The sequence below is a fragment of the Narcine bancroftii genome, chromosome 1 (assembly GCF_036971445.1).
Source record: "Narcine bancroftii isolate sNarBan1 chromosome 1, sNarBan1.hap1, whole genome shotgun sequence".
Classification (NCBI taxonomy): Eukaryota; Metazoa; Chordata; class Chondrichthyes; order Torpediniformes; family Narcinidae; genus Narcine; species Narcine bancroftii.
The window spans coordinates 455898302-455921415 of NC_091469.1; the positions used below are offsets into that span (position 1 = coordinate 455898302).

The following is a 23114-nucleotide window of genomic DNA, read 5'->3' on the forward strand; positions in this document are numbered from 1 at the left end:
CTTTTGTGAGTTTATTATCAGACAAATCAAACTATTTTGTGAAACTGATCTTTCTTCTACTGATAATAGCTTTTTTAATATGGGATACATTTAAAGCTTACCTAAGAGGACTAATTATTTCTTATACAAAAAATCTTAAGAGAGAATATGCTACAGAGTTGGATGGTTTGGAAAAAGAATATCAAAGAATGGGGTTACAAGAAAAATATAGGCTATTAAAGAATTTTTAAAAACTGAAATATAACACATTACAAACCTACAGAATCGAAAAAAAACTATATTAAAAACTAAACAAAAATATTATGAATTAGGAGAATGGGAACACAAAGTTCTATTTTGCAAGGTAAATGCAGAGGAGTCATCTAGGATGATAAATACAATAAAAACATATTACAGCATATTGTAGCGGCCCGCAATTGTGGAGATCAGGCCAGCACATCGCGCAGCAGCGGATGCAGACAGAGATCGCTGAAGCGACTCCCAAGACAATGAACCGGCGGGGGTAAAAGCTGGAGCAGTACAAGACCAGCAGCCCTAAAATGGTGCAGGCCAAGCTGCCCAGCTAACAGATCAATAACAGGCTGGGGAATAAGGGTATTCACATGCAAGAATGTTCCCGCCCGCTATTGTTATTTATGCATCTGATGTCAGCCAATCAAACTAACGGCAGGAGCTCCAACTGTATAAAAGGAGCCTTTCCAGCCTCAATAAATCTCAGACCTTAACCTCCCACACTGTGTGTGTGTGTGTGCGTGCGTGCGTTTCTTTGTAACTGTCGGCTACAACATAAACAAAAAGAAATAATATTTGAGACAATACTATACGAGATTATATAAATCAGAATTATTAGGAGATGAAAATGAGATGGACGAATTGTTAGCAAATATTGAACTTCCAAAATTAGAAGATAGAGAACACATTTATTTAGATGCCCCTTTCACAAGAAAAGAAATTGAGAAAGCTTTGGATACTTTACTATCCGGGGGTGGATGGGTTTCCTCCCGAGTTCTATAGACAATTTAAAGGCTTCCTGATGCCTCTTTATTATGGATGCATTGGACTGGGTAGGGCGGCCCAAAACTCTCCTAGAATCTTTCTCAACCGCTATAATTACAGTGCTACCAAAGAAAGATAGAAACCCATTAAAAACTTCATCATAATTCAATTCTGAAAGCTGTTTATAAGATGTTGGCAAAGGTGCTAGCTAATAGATTGGAGTAATATCTATCAAAATTAATACACGCAGATCAGATGGGATTTGTTAAAGGAAGACTATTTAAAATAATGTATATGGCAAAATCAAAGTTGAGTCAGAGTATAACAGTCTCCCGAGATGCAGAAAAAGCATTTGACCGTTTAGAATGGTCTTTTCTATTTATGACACTGAAAAAAATAGTATAGGGAAAAAATTTGTAAATTGGATAAAAAATCCATCATAAACCACAAGCCAAAATTATAACTAATGATGAGATGTGAGCAGTTTTCCTTGAGTAGATATAGTAGACAGGGGTGTGTTCTGCCCTGGTGCTTTTTATCCTAGCGATTGAACCACTGGCAAAGATTATAAGGAGATCTAAGGGCTTCAAAGTTGGACAGGAAGAACATAAAATTAGCTTATTTGCTGATTATGTGCTATCTGGCTGAATCCTTGATAAAATTACAAACAGTATTAGAAAAATATGGAAGAGTATCAGGTTATAAAAAATAAATATGGATAAGAGTGAGATAATGCCATTGACAAATTTTGATTATGAAAGATATCAAAAAGTAGTCCATTTAAATGGAAGACAGATAAAATTAAATATTTAGGAATATCGACAGATAATAATTTACAGAATTTATATAAGTTTAATTATACTCCTCTTTTAGAAAAAATAGAGAAAGATTTACAGAAATGCAAAGACTTGCCGATTACTTTAGTGGGAAGAGTACATTGAATTAAAATGAAGTTGATGCCAAAATTACAGTATCTTTTTCAATCGCTGCCTATTGTGCTACTTTTAAAAAAATTCGTTAAATTATTAAATAATTACATAAGGCAATTCCTATGGAACAATGAAGTACTAAGAATTTCATTGGAAAAGCTGACATGGGATTATAAACTGGGATCATTTAAGTTTCCGGATTTTAAGAAGTACTATTTATCAGCACAAGCGAGATTTTAATCATGCTTCTTTGAAGAGGACAGCCCCACTTCTTGGATCCAAATGGATTCAATAAAAAAAGGGGACAGCAAAGAATTTTATTTATAAGTAGAATGTTAAGGTAATAACAAAAAAGACAGATAACCCTATATTAATACATATGATTAGAATATGGCAAAAATAAATGAGTGTATTTGGGATAAAAAAGGATTAAGAACATCATTATATAAAAATGTGTTGCTGTCCATGAATTTGGGAAACAAAATATTGAATTCCTAGTATGACAAAAGAATAAGATATATTGATGATTGTTATATGGAGAGATCTCTTGTGTTTTTTGAGCAATTAAGAAATAAATATGGAGTAGCTAGTGAGACTTTCTTTTGTTTTGTCCAGGATCCAGGAAAGATCGTTCCAAATTTGGCCCCAAATGAAATTAGTGAAATGGAACAAATGATTTGGTTGGAAATACACCTAAATTTATAACTAAGATATACTAATCTCTCCAAAATGAAAATGCAAAACCAGGATTACAGAGATCAAGAGAGAGATGGGAATCCAATAATGGACTTCCAATGGTGTTGCAATATGGTGTTGCAATAATAGAAAGATGTTGGTTTGATTGGTGATTGAATAGCAAGGCATCAATTATAAATACAAGATACAGATTAGTTCAATATAATTTCCTACACCAATTATATCCTATACCACAGAAACTGCATAGATCAAAATCTGAAATATCGGAGATGTGTTTTAGATGTGGGACAGAAATAGGAATATTTTTACATGCTACGTGGTTGTGTGCAAAGGTGAGACCTTTTTGCTAAATATTACTGAAATATTAATAAGCATAACAGGGGTGGCCTTCACAGGTGACCCACAGCTTTATCTTTTGGGTACTTTATTGAAATAATCAAAAATTAATTAAATTCCAAATTTCATTTTTTAAAATAGCCTTGGCAGTGGCAAGGAAAGGTATTGCAAATACTTGGACATCCAACTCTCATCTACATATAGCATGATGGACTACAGAGATGAATATTTGCATACCTATGGAAAAAATTGCATATAACTTAAAGAACAAATATGACATATCTGTTAAGATATAGCAATATTTGGATCATATATGAGCCCAATTATAACTATGACTACAATAATAAAGAGGACAATAACAGATTATGCTATAGTATAAATACAAGAAACATTCCCCATATAGAATTTTTAAAAATATAAATGTGAGCAACAATGGTGTATGGATTTTATATTAAGAAATTATGAGAATGGGGGGTGGGGGATGTTTGGTTTTGTTTGCAATAAAAAGTTTTATATATAAATTATATTTATAATATGCTTTGTGTTTCGATCCCAGAGGATCCCAAAACCCAGCAGCAACTGAAATTCACCAAGACAAATGGTTACTTAAAACAAAAGTTGCTTTTAATTATCTTTAAACATGAAAACAGGATCAAACTCTAACTTACTATTAACCTAACTTAAACCTCTTCTAATTTTAAGCATGTATATGTAATGTGTATTTAAGTTCAGAAAAGTTCTTTGATTCACAGTCCAAACTCACTTCTCACTCCTCCAAGTTCACTGGTTGCAGGCAATTCTTATACTGTACACAGAATTTAACATTTATGAATTTCACCAGGCTTTGGTGCTTGAAAGGTAAATGGTTACCACTCAGGAAGGTTCTTGTCAGTTGTAAGAGAGAGATTTGTTGTTCACTGGACACAAATTGATGCCTTCTAATCAGTCACATCAGTGTCTTGAAGAAACTTGCCCCATCAGGATTTTCCAGATGATAACCTCTATCTTTCAGGTCACCACAGAGTTCTTTTTTGTTTCCCTTATTTCAAGTGAAACATTAGGCAGCCGGACATCTCCTCTTATATGGACCACAAGGGCTTTGACCAGGAACTAATTTTTTTTTCTTTCTCTCTCTCACTCACTCAGAGAAAAGCCTATTTTTTTCTTCTCTCTCTGCTTGCAAAACCCGCTCTGAACCTAATCCTCTGAGTTCTTTTATATGTTGCTTTCCAAAACAACAATCCATTTGTGAAGTCCCTATAGCACTCTTCAAGTTTTTGAAAAAGGCACTCAGGACTGTCTGGCTTGAGCAGAGCCCAAGCATTTTAAATGAGTTCTGTTTTGAAGTGTTTGTATGTGACCTACACTGGAAAAACCTGCCACAATGTTTCTCCTTTAAAACATATCTATATACAATGTAAAATTTAACATAATCTGTCACATTTGATATTGGAGTGTTAAATTGGCACGGTAATCATATTAACAATATCTCTGACTGGGAGGACCTCGCAAAAAAATCACTGCATGGTGTTCCGCGATTCGCAGTGGCACATCACAATGTGCCAACAACTACAGAAAGTTCTGTGAGGGCAGAAGAGCTACAAGGCATCGTGTTCATCTTCGCTCGTGAAGGGATGGGCCATGATGATGATGATGATATCAGAAGCCATGCAGAACTGTCATCATCCACCGCCCAGCCTCTCCAGCCTGCCAATCATATGTGTACCTGTCCACCAGTCAGAGCAAATACAGTCATTGGCTGGCCCCGTACATCAGGGGGGAAGAGGATGGCAGAGGTAGGTGATTGAGGATCAAGACCAACCAGAAACGATGGAAACATCGAGTGAAAATTCACTCGACGCAGGCAACCTGCAGGCTTTCGTGCAACCAGCAGGGCCGAGAGGAGAAGGCGAAGACTGCAATGTTGGGCTCACCTCACCAAGATATCCTGGCAGCGGTGTGGTACGCTTGCTGGCAACCCAGATTGGTCTAGAAATAGTGACTAGATACCAGACTAAAAGAAGTCTCAGAGGGCCTGCTCAACCTGCGAACCTCAATCGGGATCCCAATGAATTGAGTCGGGGCCTTGGAAGACAAGATGGAGGACGTCCAGGACAGACAAGAAATACTAGAGGACAGCCGATTTTTTTCATCGAAAAAATACAACTGATAGATAAGTTAGAATATTTGGAATATTAGACTACTGGGCCTGAAAGAGGGAGAGGAAGGGAAGGACTCGGTGAAGTTCTTCCAACATTGGATCCATGAAGTGTTGGGGAGGGAACGATTCAGAGATCCCCTAGCCATAAAAAGGGCCCATCGGACATTCGGCCCCCACCCCACCCTAAATCAACAACTGAGGCCAATTCTGATACTGTTTATTAGTTGCTGGGACTGGAAAGCAGTGCTAAGGGCAGCAATGACCCGATCAATGGAGACAGGGGAGCCGGTTGAATTTCAGGAGGTAACATTGATGTTCTTCCCCAACCTAAGCGCTGCGCTGCTAAAACAAAGAATACAATTTGACCAGGTAAAGAAAATACTGAAAGACAAAAAAGTTGATGCTATACCAGGCCATCCTAAAAATCATGCTACCTGGAGGGGAGAGGAAACATTTCAAGCAACCACAAGATGATATGTTATGTGCCTGGGAGCTACCAGAAAGTATGTAAGCCTGCAAAAATACAGGCTGAATCAAATCCCCTGATGGAGCCATGGACAGAATGCCTGAGAAACTATGAGACAAAGGGGGGGGGGGGGGTCATTACAGTTATACAATTATTGACTCATGAAAACAACTATGGTGATTGAGGATATTATTGGACAAAGTAGCATGGGTTTTGACAAAGTTATGCAATGATCTGAGAGAATGGAGGGTTATATACATTTCCTTGTATTTTTTTCTTTAAAAATGTGTAAATGTAGAAAATAATTTGAGCTCAAGGCAGAAGAGACAACAAAAGGTTGCAGCGCAGACCGGGTGAGAGAGATGGTACATGAGGAGGAGAAAAGGAGCAGGAGCAAAGAGGAGAGGAGCCAAAACAGAATACGGGAATATTTTGAATGTTTTGCTTGTTAATTTTGACATATTTGGGTTTTTTAAGGTTTACTTTAATTCATCTAGGCTTGTTTACAGGGAGGGGTTAAGGGGATTTTGCTTTTCTCATTTTTATCTTTATTCTTCTTTCTCTCTTTGTGGCTGGTATGGACATCGACATAGAGAGACCATGAACGATGGAAGGGCTTGATGAGAGCACCATTCAAGACAACAAACAAGGGTGCTGTGAAGGTAAAAAGATAAGCTTATAGAAACACAAATGAATAAGACTATTAAATTTATTTGTATTAATGTGAATGGCTTAAATAGCCCCATAAAAAGAAAAATGGTCCTGGCACACTTTAAAAAACTGAAAGTAGATATAATATTCTTATAGGAAACACGCTTGATGAAAAGGGAACATGATAAACTCAAAAGAGATTGGGCGGGGCAGGTATACTCTTTGTCCTTCGGTTCCAAGGCTAGGAGGGCAGCCATTTTAATACACAAAAGGTGAAGATGAGTGGTGAAGCTACAGACCCAGCCGGGAGATTTGAAATGGTGCTCTGCCAACTATATTCAAAATCATGGACACAACTAAACCTCTATGCGCCAAACTTTGATGATGAGCAGTTCATGCAAAATGATTTCCTAAGGGCTGCAGAGAGTAAACAGAACATATTAATTGGAGGAGATCTACACTTCTGCCTGGATGGTATTCTAGATAAGACAACAAAGACATTGGCAAGGTCCAAGGTGGCGAAAACAACCCTGGCCTTTATGAAAGAATTAAATTTGATAGACATATGTAGACGGAGGAACCTGTAGGCTAGGGATTACTTCTTTTAATCGAAACTCCGTGATGGTCACACCAGAATTGATTACTTCTTGATGTCTGCCCGGTTAAAAAGTAGAATGCTTGAATCGGAATATTTAACAAGGCTAGTATCAGATCACTCATTGCTGACCTTGCAGATAACAATGCCTGAAAAACAGGCAAATGCTTATAGGAGGCACATTAATGCTACTCTGTTGAAAAACTCAGACTTTGTAAGGGGTCAAATTGCTTTGTTTTGTGAAACAAATTGCCCCTCGACTAATAATAAATTCTTAACCAGAGCCACACGAAGGGGGAAAATAATTTCGTACACCAAAAGTATTAATATAAACTTAAAACTGAGGTGGAGATCACAACATTGTAAAAAGAATATAAAAATCTGGAATCAAATGAGAAATATTGGGAATTGGAAAATAAGAAACTTAAATACAACACTCTGCAAACATAGAGTGGAGGAAACGCTCTTGCGATCCAAGCAAAGATATTATGAATTAGGCAAAATAGCACATAAAATAATGGCATAGTAATTGAGAGCAGAGGAAACTTTAAGGGCGATTAATGTAGTTCAGTCTAGGCCAGACTTGACAACACACAATCCAAGAGAAATTAATGACCCCTTTAAAACTTATTATGAGAAATTGTATGAATCTGAGGCGCCAAGAGGCGTGAATAAAATTGAGGAGTTCTTGGCACGGAATGAGCAGCTGAGACCGGCCTGGGAGGACCAGACGGAATTAGATGCTCCACTTTCTAATGAGGAAATCAAACAGGCCTTGGGGACCTTACAAACAAACAAGTCTTCAGAAGAGGATGGCTTCCCCTCTGAGTTCTACAAGAAATTCAAAGACCTGTAGATACCATTGTTAATGGGGGTAGTGAACCAGGCAGTGGAGATGCGGACTCTCCTGGAATCTTTCTCAACAGCCATCATTGTAGTGATACCTAAAAAAAAAAACCAAAGAAAGACCTATCTCACTATTAAATACAAACCACAAAATAATAGCCAGGGCAATGGCCAACAGGCTGGGTCGATACCTTCCCAAACTGATAGATCTGCATCAAGTGGGCTTCATCAGGAAGAGGCAGTCTGCCAACAACTTAAGCAGATTATTTAATATTATACATTTGACACAAGCAAAACAAGATCCAAGTATAATAATCTCACGACGCAAAAAAGGCCTTTCCTCTTTAAAGTTCTGGAAAAATATGGAATGAGACAAACATTTGTTAACTGGATAAAAACAAAATTACGGGCAAAAGTCAATACAAATGGACAAATATCACCAACATTCCCTCTTATTGAGTCCAGCAGGCAGGGCTGTCCTCTGTCTCCAGGGTTATTTGTCTTAGCAATTGAACCATTGGCAGAGGTTATCAGGAAAGATCCATTGATAAAGGGATTCAGTGGGTCAGTGTGAGTACAAGATAAATCTAAAAGTGTTGCTGTACCTAACAGTCCCGGGCGGGTCTTTGCCAAAGTTGCTCCCCACACTGGAGGACTATGCTACAATATTGGGCTACAAAGCCAACATAGAAAAAAGCACTATCATGCCACTGAATAAATTTGACCACGAAGAATACCAAAGAAACAGCAACTTCACTTGACAGGCAGGAGCTATAAAATACCGAGGAATTAAGATTGATAGTAATCTGATAAACTTATACAAACTCAACTACCCCCCTATGCTTAAGAAGATTGAGATGGAAGGATCTGCCTATCACCTTAATGGGAAGGGTTAACTGCACAAAGATGCAGATGATGCTGGGACTCCAATACCTCTTCCAATCTCTGCCAATTCCATTGCCACAATCTCTTTTTAAGGTGCTGAATGGCAATATAAGGAAATTTATTTGTAATGGGAAAGTACCCAGAATAGCCTTGAAAAAGTTGACATTGGACTACAGCCTGGAGGGGGGGGGGGGGCTAAGGTTGCCTGGTAAGAAATATCATCTAGCAGCTCAGTCGAGGCCCCTTGCATCCTTCTTTGAGGAAGGTGAACCACCCACTTGGGTGCAAGTAGGATTGTGCGCAATGGGGGATTGTCAGCGAAGGATTTCACATACAAATGGGGTGCCAATAGTTAAAAAAAACGGTTGACCCCATACTGAAACATCTAATAAAGATCTGGTATGGGATCAAAGAATCTATTGGTGCCTAAGGCACCACTGATTTAAAATGAATTGATGCCCATGAACAAGGGCAATAAAATCTTGGAGATTTGGCACCGGGAGAGGATCCGACATATTGAGGACTGCTTGTCTTTCGAGCAGCTAAGGGACAAAAACGATTTGTCTTATGGGACCTTTCACTGTTTCCTCCAATTAAAATCATTCCTAAGGGACAGGTGGGGGCCTCTGAATGACCCTACCTACACCTAGTGAGGTTGAAGGGTTACTTTGACTGGGAAACATACCCAAATTTATACCAAGCATGTATTTTCGGTACTCCAAGGTGAAATCCCCAAACAGGGGCTACACAAATCAAAGGAAAGATGGGAGTCGGACCAGGGCATTACAATTGACAAAAGATGTTGGTCAGACTAGTGTAAAGACAGTGTGACAACAGTTATCAACTCTAGATACAGACTGGTCCAATACAACTTTCTGCACTAGCTATACCTCATACCACAAAATATCCACAAGGCAAAACCAGAAGTGCCAGAAACATGCTTTAGGTGTGGAGTGGAGCAAGGAACATTTGTTCATGCAACCTGATTCTGCAAAATGCTATCCCATTTTGACAGGATTTGGCCAACATACTAACTTGCCCCCAAAGTCAATGTTGTATCTAACCTTACGGACATAAACTACAAATTAACCATATTTCAAATTCAATTCATATTTATATCTTTGGCCAGAGCTAAAAAATGTGTAGTGATAACCTGGAAAAAAATTACGTATAATCTTAGAAACTGACACAGCACCTTTGTTAAAATATGGCAGCCACATCTGAAGTACACAGGAGCACGACTGTAGCCACACCTTGACAAAAAGACTTATAGAGATTCACAAATAGATGGATAAGAAAAGTAGCTATACAAGGGGGTAGTTCCATAACTTCCATGGATACAACTGGAAGCGTCAACACCACACCAAGCTTCTCTTTCCTTTCTTTTCTCCTTCTTTCTCTCTTGTTACCTCTACTTTTCCTTCCCTTTCCAGGGGGGAAAGAAACATCATATATAATAGATTGCTGGATGATATTGATATACTCTGTAACAGTGATCTCCTTGTTTAATAATGGAAAATCAAAACTAAAATATTTTTTAACAGGACCTCAAGGATATTAATCTTTAGATTGGTGCTTGCGCCATGCACCAGTGATGGTAACAATAGAAAGGTATACCAAATGAATACGTGGCTGAAGAGTTAGTTCAGAGGGCAGGGATACAGATTTGTGGATCATTGGGATTTCTTCTGGAAAAGGTATAATCTGTACCAAAAGAATGGGTTATGTCTGAACTCGACAGGGAACAATATCCTTCTGTGCATCTTGAAGATGGTAATTACAACTCCCTCCTTGACCTTTAGAATAGTCATGGATAAAGATAAGAGATATGCTCTTATCCTTATATGCTTAGATGACATCCCTCCTCCAACAATGAAGTGATTTACCAGACAGTTGTTTAAAGAGGGCTCACCCCTACACAGCATCTTCCAGCTACTCCCATCAGGAAAGAGATACAGAAGTATATTAGAGCCAGATCCACCAGGCTGAGGAACAACTTCGTCCCACAGGCAATGATTCTGAACTGCTAAAACAATTCTCCATGACTCTGATATTTATTGTTTATATATGTACATAAGATATGCTTATAGATTCTGTATACATGCATAGTTTGCCTGAATGTGTGTTTGCACTGTTTTTGCACCATAGACTGGAAAATGATGTTTTGTCGGATACACTTGGAGAGAGTGGGCAGAACCAGCGCTAAAAGCTCCTGTCTCGTGGCAGCTAGATACAACAGCCTCCTATATACTGGCAACTAGCCACTGCAGCCACGAGGCATAGTGACTCAGCAGCACCCGTAGGTCTACTGAGAAGCCCTGGTCTACTCAACTTAGCTACATCATGAGGTCGTTATCACTTCAGATGTCATGATGGCAGATCACATGTTGTGTGTCTATATCAAGCTTGATAACACTGTAATAAACACTTCTCTCCACTGGCTGACAACTTCAGGTGTAGTCTCGTTATTTCAACATGATAACATATGAGCACAAACATCATCCACCACAAAGGGCTAATTACATTATTAGACAGGAAATTGGGAATAGATGTTCTCAGGGGAATGTACAACAGAAATGCCAAGGTTTGTCCCACAAAGACAAAGAAAGGATGGTAGAGTAAAGGAACCATGAGAGGTGGACAGTTATGTCAATACGAAGAAGGAAGCAAAAAATCAGGTGAAGATCTTAAGAATTATAAGGTAGCCAGGAAGGACCTAAAGGGACTTAGGAGAGCAAGAAGGGGGACAGGAAAAAGCCTCTACAAGTAGGAGTTAGGATGATGCTCACGTATAGCACAGTGTCTGGGTATAAAATTGAGTTTGACCCACAGAAATTCCCCCCGGTTAGGAGTAAAGGTTTATATAATTATATTCGCAACCCACAGCTCATGGAAGCTACATATAAAGAGATTATGGCTTTAGAACGCAAAAACGTAATAGAACGCTGCTGCCAGGAAGAGAATGAGTTCACATCAAACATATTCACGAGACCTAAAAGAGGGGAAATGAGATTGATCTTAGATTTATCTGACCTAAATGAGTATGTCTTATACCAACATTTTAAAATGGGCATGATTCACTCCGTTATGTCATTATTACATAAGGACTATTTTATGGCATCCATCAATTTACAAGTACTTAGAAGGTCGTGGCCGTCCAGCGGTTCCCCAAGCCAACCACCCTCAGGGCCAGCAGGAGTTCGTGTGGATGGTGAATTTTTATCATCGGTTCATCCCCAGCGCCGCCTGCACCATGAGACCACTGTTCGTGTTGATCGCCACTAAGAAGAAAGTCCTAACCTGGATGGAGGGGGCAGAAACTGCTTTTGCCGCAACAAAGGAGGCCCTCACCAGCACAACTCTATTGGTGCACCCATGCCCAGAGGCACACATGGCACTCTCAGTGGACGCCTCAGCCACGGCAGTAGGGGGTGTACTCAAGCAGTGGCTCAACGGACAGTGACGCCTGCTGGCCTTCTTTAGCAAACAGCTGCGCCCGCCAGAGCTCAAGTACAGCGTTTTCGACTGAGAGCTCGTGGCGCTGTAACTGGCCATCCGGCACTTTCGATACTTTCTGGAGGACAAGCCCTTCACGGTGTTCACAGACCACAAGCCCCTCACGCAGGCACTCACGACGGCCACAGATCCATGGTCGGCTCACCAGCAATGGCACCTCTCCTACATGTCGGAGATTACGTGGCAGGCAGACAACATGTTGGCGATCAATGCTCTCGCCCCCGGTCTTGACTACACACATTTGGTACAGGCCCAGAAGCTGGACACAGAGACACAGACTCTCCGGACCGCCATCTCTGGCCTCCAGCTCCAGGACATTCAGTTGCCCAACAGCCCAGACACTGCTCTGCGACGTCTCCACCAGCTCGCCACGCCCGGTAGTCCCACCACAGTGGAGGTCAAGGGTTTTCAGCTTAGTCCACGACCTAGCCCAACCCTCAGTGAAGACTTTGGTGAGAATGGTTGCAGAGCCATTTGTGTGGCACGGGCTCAAAAAGGTGGCTGAGATGGCGAGGAACTGCACCAGGGGCCAGGCCTTCAAGGTCCACCGGCATATGCAGGCCCCAATCCAGCAATTCGACCCAGTGGTGCAGAGATTTCAGCACCTCCACGTTGACGTCATAGGCCCCCTGTCAGTGTCCAGAGAAGCGCACTACCTTCTCACAATAGTCAATCAGACCACGAGATGGCCAGAGGCCATTCCCATCAAAGAGGCTTCCACAGAGACGTGCGCCAGGAACCTAGTTAGTCATTCAATCACTAGGTTCGGAGTCCCAGCGTACATTACCAGTGACGGGGGCACCCAGTTCACCTCCATGCTCTGGGCTCGGCTGGCGAATCTCCTGAGGGTTACCACCCTCAAGCAAATAGTTTGGTGGAGAGGTTTCATCATACGAAATCCACCCTTGTGGTTCGCCTCAACGGCCCAGGCCGGGCAGATGAACTGCCCTGGGTCCTCCTTGGCATCAGAACAGCACCCAAGGAGGACCTACAGGCGTCATTTGCGGAACTGGTCTATGGCTCGCCGCTCTCGCTGCCCCATTAGTTCTTTGGCCCAGAGCCCAACATCACATGCGAGCACGCAAACCTTTTGGCAGATCTCCGTAAGAAACTATCCTCGCTAGCCCCCCGCCTCCCTCACATCATGGCGTCTGGACGACACATTGTCCCAAAGAACTGGACTCAGTGGAATTCGTATTTGTTCGGCGCAGCACACATACGTCACCTTTTCAACCCCCGTATGAAGGTCCATTCAAGGTCCTCCAGCAGTCTGGCAGGACTTTCACTTTGGACATAGGGGGTAAAGACGAACTTTTCACTGTGGCCAGTGTAGACGTCCATGCCCAAACGCTGGGGCCACCTGCCCAAGCACCGGGAGGCATAGCCAGTTCTGGGGAGGGGGGTTTGTGTGGCGGCACACTCTCTCATGGTGAACCGGCCCTGCGTGTAATGCCATGTGGAGGGGCAGCCATGGGAAGATCGCACTGTCAGAGTTTTCTCCCTGCCTCAAGTTTCCTGCCCAGCGCGCACCTGGGGCAGCGATTATGATGTTACAATGCATGAGGTGACTGAGTTCTTGCTGCCCTTAAAAGGGCACGTGCTGAATTTGAATAAAAACAGTCATTAACAACTTTCAATGTGGTGGCTGAGTCTTTCTTGGTGTGTCCAGCACTACAGTATAGACTATTTTACTATATGTAAATATGATATATGTTTGAAAACCAAAATAAAATATTCCAAAAAAAAGGTTGGCATGCAAGTTGAGAGGATAGTTAAGAAGGAATATTGTGTGCATTTTCATTACTGGGGAACTGAGTTCAAGAGCCATGAGATAATGATAGAGTTCTATAAAACCCTGGTTACAAAATACTGAACATAATAGAAAGAATGTAGAAGCTTCAGTAAGGATGCAAAAATTTACCTGGATGCTGCCTGAATTGGAGAACTAGTCTTATGAAGAATGGTTGAGAAAGTTAGGGCTTTTCTCTTTGGAGCGACAAAGGATGAGAGGGGATTTAAAAGAGATTAGTAAAATTTCCAGTATCCGGAATTCAAGCAACTGGCAACCAGCAAAATAAGGAAATAAAAACAATAAAAAATAAAAAAGTTTAAAATAAGTTCTCCAAACAACAAACAAACCCCTGATGAAGTCTGCAGCAAATAGCCAGTGGAGCACCCCATTCGTGCTACGCCCACAGCAGCTGTTTGAATATAGTCGTGTTTGAATAAAATGGTGTCACCCAGGATGAAGAGCTGGCCGATGCCACTTGCCTCGGGGGCGACTCTCCTAAAGTATCTCCCTATCCCTGCCTCATCTTTATTAGCATTAAGTATATCAGTAAAACTTTATCTGTAAACTTGGGAGGGGGAATTAATAATGTCAGTGGCACGGTTAACGTAGCAGTTAGCACAACATTGCTACAGTGCCAGCAACCAGGGTTCGAATTCAAATTTAAATTTTGTAAGTTACGGGAATTACCTGATTAAAAGTGAACTTCACATAATTAAGAATGACAATTTTTTTTTTCAAATTACATTTTGCACTGTCTTTTGTCTTTTAGACTGTTCATTCTTAATGTAGGTGTATTAGTTAGGCATTGAAAGAATGTGTCTCAGGTAACAGGAAAATTTGCATATATGGCATCCACAATCCCATAAGTGCTGAATACTGGGGATTTTACTGTATAAGATTATGAGAGGCAATACATAGAATGGATACCCAGGACAGCAATGAACAATATTAGAGAACATAGGTTTAAAGTGAGAGGAGGAAAGTTGAGGGGAGATGTCAGATGTACTTTTTTTTAAAGTAATAGTTGCCAACAGTTTTTGGTTAGTTTTTTTTAATTGAGTAGGTTAGGTTTTTTTTTAAATGTACTATATATTTTGGCGTACAAGTCAATTCGCAAAACCCAAAATAACTCTCAACAAATGGGGGCCAACTTTTGGATATACTTTTGAAACCTTAAATTCGACTCAAAATCCAATCCACACCGATTTGGTGTATAAGTCGAACCTTGAAAAACAAAAAAAAAACCCCGACTGCTACAGATTTTAATGGAGATTTTTATTGAAAACAACACATTTAGAACCCTTCAAAATCACTCTCACTATCATCGTCTGAGGCAAAGATGGCGGCAAACACGTCCATACTCTCACTGTTTAAACAGTTATTATATGGGTATCTGATGAGGCGGTTTCACGTTTTTAGTCAGTAACCCATGACAAATCAACTTCCGAATGATCAATTGCACAAGAAATACTGCACTTTTTGAACTATTTTATCAATATCTAACTTTATCCCATCCCTTGAGCACAAAGTTACACAGCACATCAAGCAATGCAGCACACATTGCCTCACCTTTTGCTCACTCAACATCCATGTATTCCATTCCTCATGCATGTGGTCTTTGAATGGCTTGTTCAAGCAGTTATCGAGAGGTTGAAATATGGATGTCAAACCTCCCAGGATAACTGCCATGTAAGTATTATGTGATGCTAATCTACTTTTAGTCTTCTCAGTTAAGTGGCTATGAAACATATCGCAGGCCAGCAAACTCCATGCTTTGTGTAAACTGCCTGGCCGTCTGTTCCACACATTGCCTACCTATAGTTTTACATCATTTTCATCCATCCATCCTTTTTCATAAAAATATACAAAAATACCCACAGGGAATTTTATTTTAGGTTAAAATTTGCATTTGAAGATTACCATGTGTCTCAACTTCATCCTGTCAGCCATGCACGATAACATCACAGTCATTCATGGGGATTCGTCCATGTTTCTGATATTTTCCAATGCAAACGTGTTTCTGTCAATTACATATAATAAACTGCTAAAACATACAATGTTATGATCAAGATCTTTTGGTACTTTCTGTGCAATTTTTGTTTTTTGCTGAAATACCAGATTTTTCCTGTTCATGAAATGGTTGCACCAGCCTACTGTAGCCTCAAAATCTTTAATGATGTCTGGATGCAACTTTGTCCACTGTAGTGCAAATGTTCTTATTTTATTTCGGGTGACCATGGAGCAATCTTGTCTCTGTTCACGTACTCATTCTGCAAGGTGATTTTCTGGCCAACAAGTGATTCCTTTTCTCAGCAAACATTGCCTTTTTGGTATCTTTCTTAAAGTCTCTTCTTTCTCCAATCTCTTACCAACTTCTCATATTCATCAAATTTTCTTGCAGCAGCGCAGTTGTTGATTTTCTTGGCCATTTCTACCACTTTCAATTTAAAACTCACTTCATACTTTTCTCGCGAGTTGCGTTGTGTCAATGGACCTTCCATGATAGCAATCATCTCCAGCCAATGCCCAGCAGATCAATCAGCACGATCTTTGGGAGTCGACGTATATGCCAGTCAATGGCCCATCTGAGACATCGCGATCTTTGGTGGTCGACTTATATGCAGGTCAACAGGCCAATTCAGACATCCCGAAAATTGGGGTTGACTTATACGCCGGATATACCACAAAACCCTTAAAATGAAGGTGAAAAATGGGGGTCAACTTATACGCCGAAATATACAGTAAATATAATATATTTCATGCTTTTTTCAGTCTTCATCAGTGCAATGGAGGGGGAACTGAGTTTATACTGTTTGAAGTTTTGTCTCGATATACATACATATGTGATACTGTTTTCAGTTTTGTTTCCTTTTCATCATTGAACTGAATTTATTATATAAAAACTAATAAAAAAGATTTTTTTTTTAAAAAGTAGTTGGTGCCTGGAACATGCTTTTGGAGCTGTTGGTAGAGGCTAATACAAGGACATTTAAAAGACTTTTAGATCTGCATATGGATGTCAGAAAAAAGGAAGGCTAAGGGAGGAAAAAGTTAAATTGATGTGGAGTAGATTTACATAGGATGGCACAACATTGTGGTCCAACAGGCCTGTACTATTCTAATTTGCAAACAATAAACTGCAACACATTAAATTGAAAGTTTTATACTTTTGAATTCTTTTGTGTTACAAGATCATCAGTGTGATGCACTTTAAAACAGCAATACATAATGTGGCAAAGTTCAAATTTCTAATTACAAACCGAAGGATCAATATTCTAAAAGTTTATTATTGGTATCCTGCATTCCGGCAAAATTTCATTCAACTCTCCAAGGTCTCCTTGACCTTTATAAGCCAAACTGGATGTTTTCTTTTCATAATTTTGTTTTTGAAACTGTTAAAATGCTGTCAACATTGTTGTTATGCAACAAACTTATTTGATCAAAATGAGTTGTGATGAAAGGTCAATGACCTGAAGTATGAGCATTAATCTCTCTAAGCAAAATAGCTCTTCACAAGTATTATCAAATTTTCTATTTTTATTGCACCCACATAGTTTGAGGAAAGCTCAAGGTGGATTTTTTTTTTTACACACAAAATAAAAATTGAACAAACTAATGCTATTGTTCAATTCGATTATACTAATTATTGACGTTGATATGTTTAGCCTGAAGTGCACTTCTGAACTGATTTTCCCGTAACATCCAGGATGAAAAGAAACAGCTTTTCCGTGCATGTAATAGACAATAATTGCAGGCCTACAACATTATATTTCAAATAAAGGCCAATGTTGTTGTTATTCCTCTCCCCCTTAGCCCCACCTCCATTCTCTTCCTCCATAATCCCTTGGAAATAATGCAGATACTGGAAATCATAAATAAAAAGTGGAGATACTTGTACTGTATTATGCCATTTTCTGAAAATATTGTTTTAGTGAGATGCTGCCTCACCTGCTGCAAATCTTCAGTTTTTTTTCTGTACAAATTGACTTTCAAGATACAACTAAAAATCCAAAGGTGAAGTTATATCCTTGGGTTACAGTCAATTTGTTCACAGTATGACTCCATTTGAAATTAATTAACAGATTGTGGCCGCACCGCCGGGGCAGACACGAGTAGATGGCACCATCGGGGGATCTCTGTGCCACATGGTTTGAACATCACCGCCCACGCAGGGGAGGAGCTCACGCTACCCTCAAAGGGGCGCGTGAAAGGTTTGAAATTAAACAGTCATTGAAACCTCCAATGTGGTGCTTACGAGTTTCATTTCTTGTAACTGCCGCTTCATTAGTGACCCCGATGAGTCCAGTTTTCTAGCCTCTCACTATGGATTCCTCAGAGACCAACGCAGTCGCTGTGAAATTGACCCCCTTCTGCACACATCACCCATGCACCTGCTTCTGGCAGGCGGAAGCGCAGTTTCGCCTCCGACACATCTCATCAGACACCACGATGTTTTATCACGTCGTGAACATGCTCAACGAAGAGATCGTGGCCAGGGTGGATGACCTCATTCACAACCCACCAGAGGAAGGTTAATACTTCATCCTCAAGAACCTCCTCCTCGGGACCTTCGGCCTCTCCCCACAGCAGCGTGCTTCCAGACGCCTACACCTGGATGGGTTGGGAGACAACCCCATCTGCCCTCATGGACGAGATTCTCACATTAGTAGAGGACCACAAACCCTGTTTCCAGTTCTGGCAAATTTTCCTCGAGCAAATGCCTGAGGATATACAACTCCTGCTGGCAGATGAGGATTTCTCCGACCCACGACGAGTCGCGGCCCACGCAGACATCCTCTGGCAGACCAAGCGAGAAAACGAGGCCACTCTCAACCACGTCACCCGCCCAGGGCCCAGTCGACCGCAAGTGTCCCCCAAGCACAAGCCAGAAGAGCACCACCTCACCTGGTGTTTCTACAATCAACGCTGGGGGGGGGCTCAAACCCACAAGTGCAGGCAGCTCTGTACCTTTCAGCCGTTAAAGGCTGCAGCGGCTGGCCACGCGAACAGCACGTGGCTGATAAGTCCACTGACCGACGGTTCCTAGTAGACACTGGAGCTGAACTGAGCGTGCTTTCCCCTGACCACCCGTGAGACCCGCACCCGTGCATGGGGCCCCACCCTGCGGGCAGCCAACGGATCCTCCATAAGGACTTTCAGCACTCGCAGAGCACAGATCCAGATGAGAAGGGACAAGTTCCGCTGGAAGTTCGTGCTGGCCTCGGAGGGGACAGCGCTGTTGGGGGCCAATTTCCTCTGGGCGCACAGGCTGTTAGTGGATATCAAAGTCAAGTGGTTGGTTAATGCCCACACCTTCCAGTCTGTCCGCCTTGATGCCACAGATGTGTGTGACCTGGGAATAGCTTCCATTAGCCCCCCCTCCCCCCACCCCAAGGATGAGTACTCCTGTATTCTCGACAAGTTCCCCTCCATCCTGCAGCCACAGTTCACTTCCGCCATGCTCCAATATGGACTCTGCAACGTTTCGACCCAGGGACCCTCTACACGCCAAAGCCAGGCGATGGACCCCCGAGAAACTGCAAATGGCTAAAGAGGAATTCACCCGACTACAAGAACTAGGAATCATCCGTAGATCAGATAGCCCTTGGGCCTCCTCCCCTCCACATGGTTCCCAAGACTTCCGGGAGTTGGCGCCCTTGCGGAGACTACCGTTGCCTTAATGATGCAACCACGCTGGAGCGATATCCCATCCCGCACATTCAGGACTTTTCAGCCAACTTACACGGCGCCCAAGTTTTCTCGAAGATCGACCTGGTACGAGGCTACTATCAAATCTCGGTCCACCCCCGACGACATCGGCAGGACCGCAATCGTCACCCCGTTCGGCCTTTTAAAGTTCTTGCGGATGCCTTTTGGCCTCAAAAACGCGGCCCAAATCTTCCAACGCCTGATGGAAATGGTGAGCAGAGACTTGAACTTCGTGTTCATCTATCTCGATGACATCATCTTCGCCAGTCGGGACCACGACGAGGACAAAGTCCATCTCCGCACACTGTTCACCCGCCTGGCAGAATTCAGCCTCATGGTCAACGTAGCCAAGTGCCAGTTCTGTAGGCAGTCCCTGCAGTTCCTGGGCCATACCATCTCGGCGACCGGAGCCTCTCCGGCATTGCAGAAGGTCGCAGCCTTGCGCCAGTTCCCGAAGCCCACCACCCTCAAGAGCCTACAGGAATTCGTCAGCATGGTGAATTTCAATCACCGGTTCATCCCGGGGGCTGCCTGCATCATGTGACCATTGTTCACGCTGATTGCCACGAAAGACAAAACCCCGCATGGATGGAAGAGGCAGAGAGCGCTTTCACCGCCATGAAAGACGCCCTGGCGAGTGTCACGCTACTAGCCCAACCGGGGACAGACGCTCACACCATGGTCTCAGTGGATGCATCAGCTACGGCTGTTGAGGGCCTTTTTGCCTTTTTCAGCAGGCACCTCCACCCTCTGGAAGTAAAGTACAGCACCTTGGACAGGCCATCAGACATTTCCATATTTCCTGGAGGACAGACCATTCACCGTGTTCACCGACCACAAACCGCTCACTCAGGCCCTCGCTATGGCAAAAGTTTCCTTGTCGGCTCGCCAGCAGCAGAACCTATTCTACGTGTCGGAGTTCACCACCAACATCCGACACTGAGCGGGTAAGGACAATGTCGTGGCAGACATGCTTTCATGGCCCACCATCCACAGCCTCGCCCCCCAGCCTGAACTACGCCCAGATAGCGCAGGCACAGAGGGAGGATGCGGAAACACAAACCCTCCGCACCGCCATCACAGGGCTCCAGCTTCAGGATCTCAAGTTCCCGGGCAGCCCCGACACACTGCTCTGCGACATTTCCACCGGCTCGCCGCACCCGATAGTTCCGCTGCAGTGGATGTCGCAGGCTTTCAGCATGGTCCACGATTTGGCCCACCCCTCGGTCAAGACCTCGGTTTGGATGGTGGCAGAGCATTTCATGTGGCATGGTCTCAAGAAGCAGGTAGCCCAGATGGAAAGGAACTGCACGCAGTGCCAGACCTCCAAGGTCCACCGTCATGCAAAAGCCCCGGTACAGCAGTTCAACTTCACGGCCAAAAGATTCCAATACATACAGATTGACATTGAGGGCCCCCTGCCAGTGACCAGGGATGCCCAGTACTTGTTGACAGTGATCAACAACGCAACAAGGTGGCCAGAAGCCATTTCACTGAAAGACACTTCCACCGAGACCTATTCCAGGAACCTACTCGCCCCCTGGATTGCCAGGTTCAAGGTCCCGCCGCACATGACGAATGACAGAGGTCCTCCATTTACATCCGCCCTCTGGGTATAGTTAGCGAGCCTCTTGGGGGTCAAGCTCCACCATACCACTGTAATAGCACCCCCATGCCAACAGCCTGTGGAGCGTTTCAACCAACACCTAAAGTCAGCCCTCATAGCTCGCCTCACTGGCCCTGGTTCGATGGACGAGTTGACCTGGGTTCTGCTCGGCATCAGAACAGCTCCGAAGGAGGTATTATCCGCGGAGTTGGTTTACAGCATGCCATTGTCACTACCCAGTGAGTTCTTCAGCCCAGACAATGGCTCCACAGCCGAAAATCCAACCTTGTTAGCAGATTTACAGGTAAGCTCGCCTCACATGCCCCGCACCCCCCACCCCTGCGCCTCCATCCCACCAAGGCAGCCAGCCGTACCGTTTGCCCAAGTAGCTGGACACAGCCGAGTAAGTTTTCATCCAGTGGAATCCGCATGCCGCGCCCCTGCAGCGCCCTTATGATGGCCCCTACAAAGCCCTGCAGCGATCAGACAAGACGTTCACCTTGGACAATGGGGGTAAGGGAGAACTGTTCACGGTCGACCGCCTCAAGGTGGCGCACCTGGACCTCAGCCAGCTGGTAAAGACGGCCCAACCAAAATTTCGAGGCCGGCCGCCCAGAGGGCGAGAGGCGTAAGCCGGTTCTGGAGGGGGGTTGTGTGGCAGCATACATACTTGTGGCAAACCGGCCCTGCTTATACAGCCGCACTGGCGTGGCAGCTGCGAGTCGATGGCACCGTCGGGGGAGCTCTGTGCCATGTGGTTTGAACGGAGCGTGCACCTCGGGCGAACATGATGACGTCACCGCCCACGCAGGGGCGGAGCTCATGCTACCCTTAAAGGGGCACGCGCAAGATTTGAAATTAAACAGTCATTGAAACCTCCAACGTGGTGGTTGCGAGTTTCATTTCTTGTAGCTGCCGCCTCAAGATATTTATTTAATTTTGTTAATTGCATCAAAAATGATGGCCAAGTAAAGCCGCACTTGAAAAGGACACTGATCTTTGGTTTAATGCCTCCTCTGACATAGTATGATTAATTGTCAAAGGATTATAATGAGAATGGGTACAAATAATCCATTTAAAAGTTCATTAAAATAGTAAAAGTATCAATCCACAAGTCATCAACCAGTATCTACTATACCACCTTTTTCCAGCTCACCCAATAATCGTATTGTCTGATGGAATGCCTGCAGATAACCTATTTTTTAGAATTTTTTTTAATAGCTATACAGCACACTACAGGCCCTTCGGCCTGAGGTGACCTATATAAACCTACTCAACTAACTAAACCTTCCCTACCTCACACCCATAACTTTATTTTTCTTGTGTCTATGTGTGTAAAAGCTTTCTTTTAAAATGTCCCTATTGTACCAGCCTTCACAACCACCCCAAGCAATGCATTCCAAGCATCTGGATGAGGTCATCGACTTGTAAAGCAGCTTCCTGGTCTAGCAAGCTGACAACATTTTGTGTAATCTGCTTGATCTGGAACTGGGCCTCCGCTTGGCCAAACCAAGTGCGGGGCCTGTTCATCCAGAAAGTGGGCAGCTTTAACGCAACGGTTCCTACAGCTGCGGAGTCCATTGTGCTGAGTCTTCAGGATGTGAAGACTCATCGGGGTCACCAGTATTGTGGGTTAAGTGCGAACACAGCGAAAGAACCGAGAGAGCAGGCTGTGAGCTCGTTTAGCACAACTGATTTACTTTGAAGTTCGCTCTGCTGGTAAATACATGGTTCTAAAGAATCTCCTCAGCTCTTACGGGCTATTGCAACATGAAATGGCCACCAGACTCCTTCATTTGGATGGCCTTGGGGACAGAACGCCATCTGCCCTCATGGGTGAGATGCTCACATTGGCAGAGGGAGACAAGCCTGCCTCATGTTTCAGCAGGCGTCCCTCGAGAAAAGGCCCAAAGACATTCAGATGCTACTG

At 43.0% G+C, this 23114-nt stretch overlaps 1 protein-coding gene and 1 long non-coding RNA gene across 14 annotated transcripts in view; one reads left to right on the top strand and one right to left on the bottom strand.

The window, feature by feature from the left end:
* Positions 1-11000, top strand: part of LOC138751817 (uncharacterized) — a 46715-nt gene extending 35715 nt beyond the window's left edge. Inside the window, exons 2-3 of the long non-coding RNA XR_011350207.1 lie at positions 6178-6246; positions 10710-11000. This is a non-coding gene — a long non-coding RNA (uncharacterized lncRNA). The remainder of the gene's footprint in view (positions 1-6177; positions 6247-10709) is intronic.
* Positions 1-23114, bottom strand: part of mllt10 (MLLT10 histone lysine methyltransferase DOT1L cofactor) — a 458751-nt gene that overhangs the window by 298810 nt on the left and 136827 nt on the right. The window contains exon 1 of one of the 13 annotated variants that reach the window (XM_069914648.1): positions 15790-16432. The exons of 10 other annotated variants lie outside the window; for them this stretch is intronic. In XM_069914648.1, coding sequence (XP_069770749.1) covers positions 15790-15840 — 51 coding nt within the window. In that variant the 5' untranslated portion in view covers positions 15841-16432. Of the gene's footprint in view, positions 1-7690; positions 7716-13302; positions 13556-15789; positions 16433-23114 lie in introns of those variants that run through there. 2 more of the 13 variants (XM_069914649.1, XM_069914650.1) reach the window with 2 other exon arrangements.